The sequence below is a fragment of the Rhincodon typus genome, unplaced genomic scaffold, assembly GCF_021869965.1.
Source record: "Rhincodon typus isolate 14 unplaced genomic scaffold, sRhiTyp1.1 hic_rhity00000574, whole genome shotgun sequence".
Classification (NCBI taxonomy): Eukaryota; Metazoa; Chordata; class Chondrichthyes; order Orectolobiformes; family Rhincodontidae; genus Rhincodon; species Rhincodon typus.
The window spans coordinates 1-8,394 of NW_025966212.1; the positions used below are offsets into that span (position 1 = coordinate 1).

General features: G+C 47.8%; 1 protein-coding gene across 1 annotated transcript; it reads left to right on the top strand.

Moving 5' to 3' along the window:
• Positions 1 to 599: 599 nt before the first annotated feature.
• LOC125488367 (zinc finger protein 229-like) lies at positions 600 to 1,728 on the top strand. Its single transcript, XM_048621366.1, has one exon. The coding sequence runs from the start codon at positions 991 to 993 to the stop codon at positions 1,663 to 1,665; it is 675 nt and encodes a 224-aa protein (XP_048477323.1). The 5' UTR covers positions 600 to 990; the 3' UTR covers positions 1,666 to 1,728.
• The last annotated feature ends 6,666 nt before the right edge of the window (positions 1,729 to 8,394 follow it).

Consider the following 8,394-nt stretch of genomic DNA (forward strand, 5'->3'; position numbering starts at 1 on the left):
TATACACTGGAGTTTAGAAGATTAAGGGGTGACTTGATTGAAGCACATAAAGATCCTGAGGTATCTGTCAAGAAGATGTTTGCTCTTGTGCGCAAATCTAGAATGAAGGATGACTGTTTTAAAAACCACGGGGTCAATTTAAGACAGCCATAAGGAGATCTTTGTTTTCTTTCTGATGATCATGATCCCTCAGACCTCTCTCCCACTAAAGGTGAGTCTTAGAATTTTACTTTAGGCAGCTGTTGATAAATTGTTGGTGGGCAAAAAAGTGAGAAGTTATCAGGCAAAGGCAGGAATGTAGAGTTGGGGTTAAAATCAGAGCAGCCATGATTTCATCAAATGGTGGAGTAGGCTGTAAGGGCTGAGTTGTTCTTGTTCATATGTTTGGGTGTACAGCACTGTGAGAATGGAAGGGAAGCGCGTGGGATAGAGATTTACTGCTTTTGGGGAATGAGAGGGGACAGAATGTTCCACAGAAATTAGGATTATCTATTCTGAATTCCTAACTTGCATTCTCGATGATGAATGTTGTTGTTAACCTATTTTACAGACTGTTAAAAGAGCTGGATTTCCAGACAGGAATCCCAGATCAAGGATAATGTCCAGATCTCTCAGGGTTGCTTTGTTCACGGGGACCTGATTATCGTTGGTCTTTTGAGTCCAGAGGGAGAAACATTTGTTCTCGTCAGCTTGAAATGACTCAGAGCATCTGTGTGACTGTAAAAGCATTGAGGCACACACACAAACACGGACAGACAGACACAGGTGTATGCAGATGCGCACGCGCACACACACATGCAAACAGACAGAGTCGGAGACACACAGACAGAAGTGAGATTGTTCACATGATATGACTGTGAAAAGAGCTTGATACATCCTGACAAACATCTCTCTATTCACGCCTGGGAGAGACCTCACTTTTCCTGAGTGTGTGTCGAGGCATCAGCTTCTTGCCAAATCAAGAGAGAGAACACAAAGGATACCCGCACCATGGAGAAACCGTGGAAATGTGGGGACTGCGGGAAGGGATTCCCTTCCCCGTCTGCCCTGGAACCTCATCGACGCGTCCACACCGGGGAGAGGCCGTTTAACTGCTCCGTGTGCAGCAAGAGATTTACTCAAGCCTCCCACCTGCTGACACACCAACGCGTGCACACCGAGGAGAGGCCATTCGCCTGCTCCGAGTGCGGGAAGCGATTCAGCAACTCGTCCAACCTGCTGATACACCGGCGAGTACACACCGGGGAGAGGCCTTTCGCTTGCCCTGAGTGTGGGAAGGGCTTCAGCGACTCATCCAGCCTGAGGAAACACCAGCGGGTCCACACCGGGGAGAGGCCATACACCTGCTCCGAGTGCGGGAAGGGGTTTATTCAGTCCTCTCACTTACTGACGCACCAACAAGCTCACACCGGGGAGAGGTCGTTCACCTGCTGCGACTGTGGGATGGGGTTCACTCAGTCCTCCCACCTCCTGAGACACCAGAGAGTGCACACCGGGGAGAGGCCGTTCGCCTGCTCCGAGTGCGGGAAGGGGTTCAGTGACTCGTCCACTTTGCAGACCCACCAGCGGGTCCACACGGGGGAGAGGCCATTCACCTGCTCCGTGTGCGGGAAGGGATTCACTCAGTTATCCAACCTGCTGAGACACCAGCGAGTGCACAAGTGATGGTGCCCAGGGGGTCGGATTCTGCTGCTGTTGCTGAGTCACATCCAGGACTGAAACCTGTTTATTCTGACAGTGGGTGGAGTGGGAGGGGCCGGAGGGTCCCCTTTCTGCTGGACTGGCCGCTCTCACCCACTTCGCTTCCAGACGGGCTGATGCCTTTTGAGCCCTGGGACTGCACATTCCCACTGAAATTGGGCGGGGGGATAGGTCGCAGAGAATGTCGAATTCAAAGTTGAACGATGGACCATCGCTGATGGGCTGAATGGCCTCCTGCAGCTCCTAATTCATTCATTTAAGAAACGATCAACACAGTCTGAGGAAGTGTATTTATTTCATCCTGGATAGTCAATAATGTTTGCTCGACCACTAGAAGTGGATCGAAAATAGATACGTTTCTCTCTGTTCCATTGAGTCTCCAGCACAGAGCTCAGGCCAATCATCTCAATTGGTCTCCGTCGGTACTGACGCTTCCCACCCCTTTTCCACTCTTCCCATGAGCATGTCCTACAGTTCCTTTCTCCCTCATGTCCGTATCCAGCCTCCCCTTAAATGCATTCCTGCTGATCGCTTCAACCACTCGCTGTGGGAGCGAGTCCCAACTTCTTGTCTCTCATTGGCTCTTGTATTGGGAATTCACTTATATGTTTAGGGGCGGGGGGTGGGAGGGGAGAGAGAGAAAGAACTGGAAGATATTGAACTGTTTGGACAACAAAAAGTGTTTATTGCCTCCAACTGCTGGGACATTTGTCTTTGGAGGAGATAATGGAGGTCCATGCGCTGATGGTTGCCAAACAGCCCATGGGTGGATTTTGGCTTCTCCCCACACTGGGGGGAGTCAAAACGACAGTATTGGAGGAAGGATCGGTGCAGCTGCAAAGTATCCCTTTTGCTCTCTCCGCCTGATTTGAGTGTTGAGCAGCATTCATGACTCCTCAGGTACTGAAGCCAGTCCATGCTCAAATGCAGCAAGATCTGGACAAATCCACGTTTGGGCTGACAGGTGGTATGTAATATATATGCCACACACATGCCAGTCTATGACCATCACCAATAAGAGATAATCTAACCACTGCCCCTTGACGTTCAATGGTGTTACCATCATTGTATCCCCACATCAACATCCTGGAGGGTTATCATTGACCATAAACCGAACATGGACCAGCCCCACAGCAGCTACAGGAGCAGGTCAGAGGCTGGGAATCCTGCAGCGAGTCATTCACCTCCTTCCCACCCCCCACCCCACCCTAAAAGCCCTGTCCCACCATCGACAAGGCACAAGTCGGGAGTGCGATGGAATACTCCCCGCTTGCCCTGGATGGGGGCAGCTCCGACAACACTCGAGAAGCTCGACACCATCCAGGGACAAAGCAGACCACCTCCCCTGCCCCCCCCCCTGCTTGATTGGCACCATATGTACAAACATCCGCTCCCCTCCACCCACCGATGCTCAGTCGCAGCAGTGTGTACCATCTACAAGATGCCCTGCAGCAATTCATCAAGGCTCCTTAGACAGCACCTTCCAAAACCTATGCCCTTCTACCATCTAAAAGGACAAGGGGCAGTAGATACATGGGAACACCATCCCCTGTAAGCTCCCCTCCCAGCCACTCCCCATCCCAACTTGGAAATTGGAAACATACTGCCTTTCCTTCAAGTATTACTGGGTCAAAATCTTGGGCGACTCCCCCCGCCCCCTGCCAACTCACCAACAGGATTGTAGTTCTACCTTCAGCTCCCACCACCTTTTCAAGGATCAACTAGGGACAAGCCATAAAAGCTGGGCCCAGCCAGCGATGCTTACATCCTGTGAGTGAGTTTTGAAAAGCACCTAAGTGGCCCGCTCCTGCCTCTCCAAAACAAACTTCTTCGCAACACGGTGCCTCAACAAATCATCCCATTCCAAACAGCCACCAGCCTTCACCCAGAGAGGACACCGCTGGGTCAGATTACCAAATACCAGACGAGCGTCCTACTTGTGCAGCCAAACACCATGTATATCGATGTAGCCAGGGCACCAACTACAGATAAACAGCCAGTTCATTTTCAGGCCTGGTTGAAGACAAACAACAGCTATCTGGCTAGCCACTAACATTAACGTCTGCCATTCACTGCTCGAGACCCTTTGGAAAAGAATGAATGACTAATGACCTTGAAGTAATGGAGAGACTGGTAGGTTAACCGGATGGGCGTCACTGTGGCTCAGTAGGTAACACTGCTGCCTCACAGCACAAGGGATCTGGGTTCGATTTCTTCTTCAGCAACTGTCTGTCTGGAGTTTGCACATTCTCCCCATGTCTGTGTGCATTTCCTCCAGGTGCTCCGGCTTTCTCCTATAGTCCAAAGATGTGAAGGTTAGGGTGGATTGGCCATGCTAAATTGCCCCGTAGTGTCCAGGGATGTGTAGGCTGGGTGGGTTAGCCATGGGAAATGCAGGGTTACAGGGATAAGACTGGGGAGTGGGTATGGCTCGCTGTGGATTTGATGGGCCGAATGGCCTGCTTCCACATTGTAGGGATTCCACAAACTGGATGGTCACCAGACCCCAGGCAAGGGGAGAGGTTGTGAAGGAGATTCCTTTGTGGTAACCTCAGTTGGCACAGGAATTGAACCTGTGCTCTTGGCATCGTTCTGCATTGCCAACCAGCTGTCCAGCCAACTGAGCTAAGCGCCTCCCATTGCAAAAATAGCAGTGAACTTCGAAAGTGACCGGGCAGGTTGTTACAAGACACAGGGAGTCCAAGTGGCTTTCTCTACAAGAGCAAACTGCCTTGTGGGCAGCCAAGGAACCTGGAAGTGGACGTGGAGCTGCTGCCTCCCATCTGAGATGCTAATGAGCAGGAAGACAGAAGAGATATTTTTAATCAGTAATCAAGGATTTGGGGGAAAAGGCAGGAAAATGGTGCTGAGGATTACTGGATCAGCCATCTCTGTGAATAGCAGAGCAGACTCAATGGGCTGAATGGCCCATTTCTGCTCCTGTGATGTGTGTCCTGCTCAGGACGACATGATTCCAGGAATGAGAAACTTCAGCTACGAAGAAAGATTGGCCCCAACGTCTTCATACTCCATGGAGAGAAGGCGGCTGAGAGGAGATCCAACAGAAGTTTATAAAATCACGAGCAGAGCTTCTTTCTCATTCAAAGAAAAGAGAAGGAGAGATTTAAAGTCAACACAGTGTGGAGCTGGAGGAATACAGCAGGCCAGGCAGCATCAGAGGAGCAGGAAAGCTGACGTTTTGCGCCGGGACCCTTCTTCTTAAAAGTGATGTGCAGACAAAACAAGGGCCAGGTGAGAGATGAACCTTTTCATACAGTAAGTGGATAGGGTCTAGAATGCACTGCCTGGAAATGTGAGATATTCAAGATGGCATGGGATGGTTATTTGAACAGAAATTATGTGTAGTGATATGTGCGAGAAAACAGGAGGTTGGCACTAGGGAATAGAATGGGTGCATACATGATGGGCCAAATGGCCTCCTCCTGCCCCGCAACAATCCTGAGATTCTGAGAAACAGGTTACATCAATATCATTCAGGTTTAAAAATGCCACAGCTTTCTTTTACAGACACCCAGTCGAGTAGTAACTCACGATCCTAACTGTGTGGTTTACTTAGGCGACAGCAACACCTGAGAGGAGCATGTAAAACAAGTGGAAACCTTATTTGAACTGTTTCAGATGACTGATCTAGTGATTAAATTCTGCTAACAGTGGGTTCGCAAAAGCACAGGTAATTTACCTGCAACACTCAGCAGGGCAAAATCAAGTGTTGCAGCAAAAGTAAAGGTCCACTTGGGGTGGGTGTGATGTTATCAGAAGATGTTGAATGGGCCTAGGGAAGCCAGTAGGGTTCTTATCTCAAAAGAAATACTCTACAGTAGTAACCCTGGAATTGTTACTGGCTCTTAAACATTTCACATTTTATGCCCACATCTTGACCACAAAGAGATGCTTTTTTACACTGATTGTAACCCCAAGACCTTTGTAGAATATGTTAAGAATAAAATTGTCGACTGTATCAGTGGAGTTTGCTAATTCAACTTTATAACACCAAAACTGTTCACATTCCTGGGACAATAATATCATTGCTGATGCCCTGTCAAAAAGTAAGGATCATGTGGAAAGAAAGAAGGTGACAACGAATTGTATAGATTTTGTATTATGAGTAAATGATAAATGAATGTAGGTCTATATTTTCTGTGTTTTAAATTGTATTCCTTTTCATGTTTACACCATGATAAAATGCATCTGGAGCTAATGTTTCATTTCTCCAAGGGAGGAGGCATGTTGAGAATACGCATGTGTATTTATGGATTGTGCGGAAAACGGAAAGATATTAAACAATTTGGACACCTTCTGGAATAAAACAAAAGGTTTATTGCCACTAATTGCTAGAACACTTATCTTCAAAAGAAACTATCAGGGCCCTCGTGTAAATGATTGCCTAGTAATCCTTAAGGATTCGGGTTTTGGCTTCAAACACCCAGAGAGTCAAAAAGACAATATTAGAAGAAGCATTAGTGAAACTGTGAAAAATAATCTCTTTTCCCTTTGTTTTGGTTGAAATTCAGATTAAAACCACACCTCGGTATTTTGACTATCTTCACAAGCTCTGAAACGTTAAGCCATGACCACCAACCAAAGACTTAGACGCAGCTTGATTTCGAATGACTCTGAGTGACCGTCAGGTTAAACTCACCACCGGTCGTTTCTCTGTGAGAGAGCAACCTTACCGTCTTTTGGGATTGTGGTGACTTCCCCTTTTATTGTTGCCTCTGACATTATTTATTAAATCTGCCTCATTACACATGACTAGATCCAAAGTAGCTTGAGCCCTGTTTGGATCCACAACTTATTGTTCCAGCAAACTGTCCCAAATACACTCTGAGTTCTTCCTCATAGATACTTCTACCTATCTGACCCTTATTATGTCCTGGTAAGTTCTCTATCCCAACTTGCAGCTATTTCTGGAGGGCTTGTCGACCACTCCCACCCATGTCTCCCTCCCTGTTTTTGTTTCTTACCTTCGCCCATGTGGATTCCGCACCTTATGATCCAGAACAAGGGGGTCACTGTCTAAGAATAGGGGGTAGGCCGTTTAGGACTGAAATGAGATCGCCCAGAGAGTGGTCAGCCTGTGGAATTCTCTGCCGCAGTCGAGGTTGAAACACTGAATGCTTTCAAGGAAACAATTAGATGCTGCACTTAGGGCTAAAGGGATCAAAGGGGAGAGCGGGAGCTGGACGATCAGCCGCAATCGTACTGAAGGGCAGAGAAAGCTCAAAGGACCGAATGGCTCCTAGTCTATTCGTTTGTACCGACAGATTCTTGAATGGGATTCTTGTGGAAGATCGCCGGGCTATAGAATTGGAAATGAACTCCTTATAACAGTGAGGGAAATTGACCCGCAGAGGTTGAGGTGCCAATCCTTTCCATTATAACATTTGTAACGTCATTCTCAGCTGCACCTCCTCTCAAATATTACCATCGATTTTGGTCCTGGGTTTCACATTTACCGGTGTTCTCCCTCTGTTCAGAGAAGCTGACAGAATGTCATGGTTCATCGTAAGGGGAAGGGAACTTAAGAGCAGGGAGGCTATGCTTCATACAGGGCAGAGATGAGATCACAGCTGGAGCGCGATAATATTGGTCACTGGACTTACAGAAGGATGTTGGAGGTAGCTCAGAGACGATTTGCTAGACTAATGACTAGACTGCCTTACGAGGAAAGGCTAGACAGGGCTAGGCCTGTGTCCTCTGGAGTTTAGAAGAAATCAGAAGTGACTGAATAGAAACAAATAAGACCCTGAGGGGACTTTACTGGGTGGATGTGGAGAGGATGTTTCCTCTTGAATCTGGAACCATACTTTCAAAATAAGGGGTTGCCCTTTTAAGAACACTGAGCTAGGGCCAGGAGGGGGCCATTCAGCCCCTTTATCCTGCTCCACCATTGAATACAAACACGGCTGATCTCACCTCGGCCTCAACTCCACTTTCCTGCCCACTCTCCGTAACCCTTCAACCCGTTAACAATTACAAGATGTGTCTGTGTCCAAAACACCCTTGGGCAATGATGCATGGCCCCGTGAGGGAAGTAATTTCACCTCATATTTGTTTTACAGAGTCCGCCCCTTATCCTAAAACTATGACCTCTCTTTCCAGATTGAAATACAGATGAGGAAGCATTTTTGTTTTTCCTCTTGGATGGTTGAGAGTCTTTGGAATTTAAGGCAGAAGTTGACAGATTCTTGATTCCCAAGCGGATAAAAGATTGAGGGGGGCTGGGGGGGGGGGGGGGGGGAGGTGGTGGAGATTTGAGGGAATCTAGTGTTGCCGTTAACATCAGATTAGACACCATCCTAGTGAATGGTGAAGCAGGCGAGAGGGGCCGAATGGCTGGTTGTCGTCCCATTTCGACGCACATATTCCTGAAGTCAGATTCAATATCCTACACAAACGGGATTTAATGGATAAACAACGGGGGTGGGGGTAAAGGAAGTGACTTACAAACACAAGTGCCTTGTTGCTATTCCAGTTCACATCCACAACCATCAGACTTTCTGCAAAACGAAAGACGTGTGCTCGAGACTTTCAGCGCAGCGAGATGAGGCTGAGCCAATGTGCAACTGCAAATTCGGTTCAAGGTAGAAATCCAACTGGTGTCTCCTTTCCAGTTTCTGCTTTAGAGTTCGATTCACTCTGCAGCCACTCAGTAAGTTTAAAAGTAGCAGC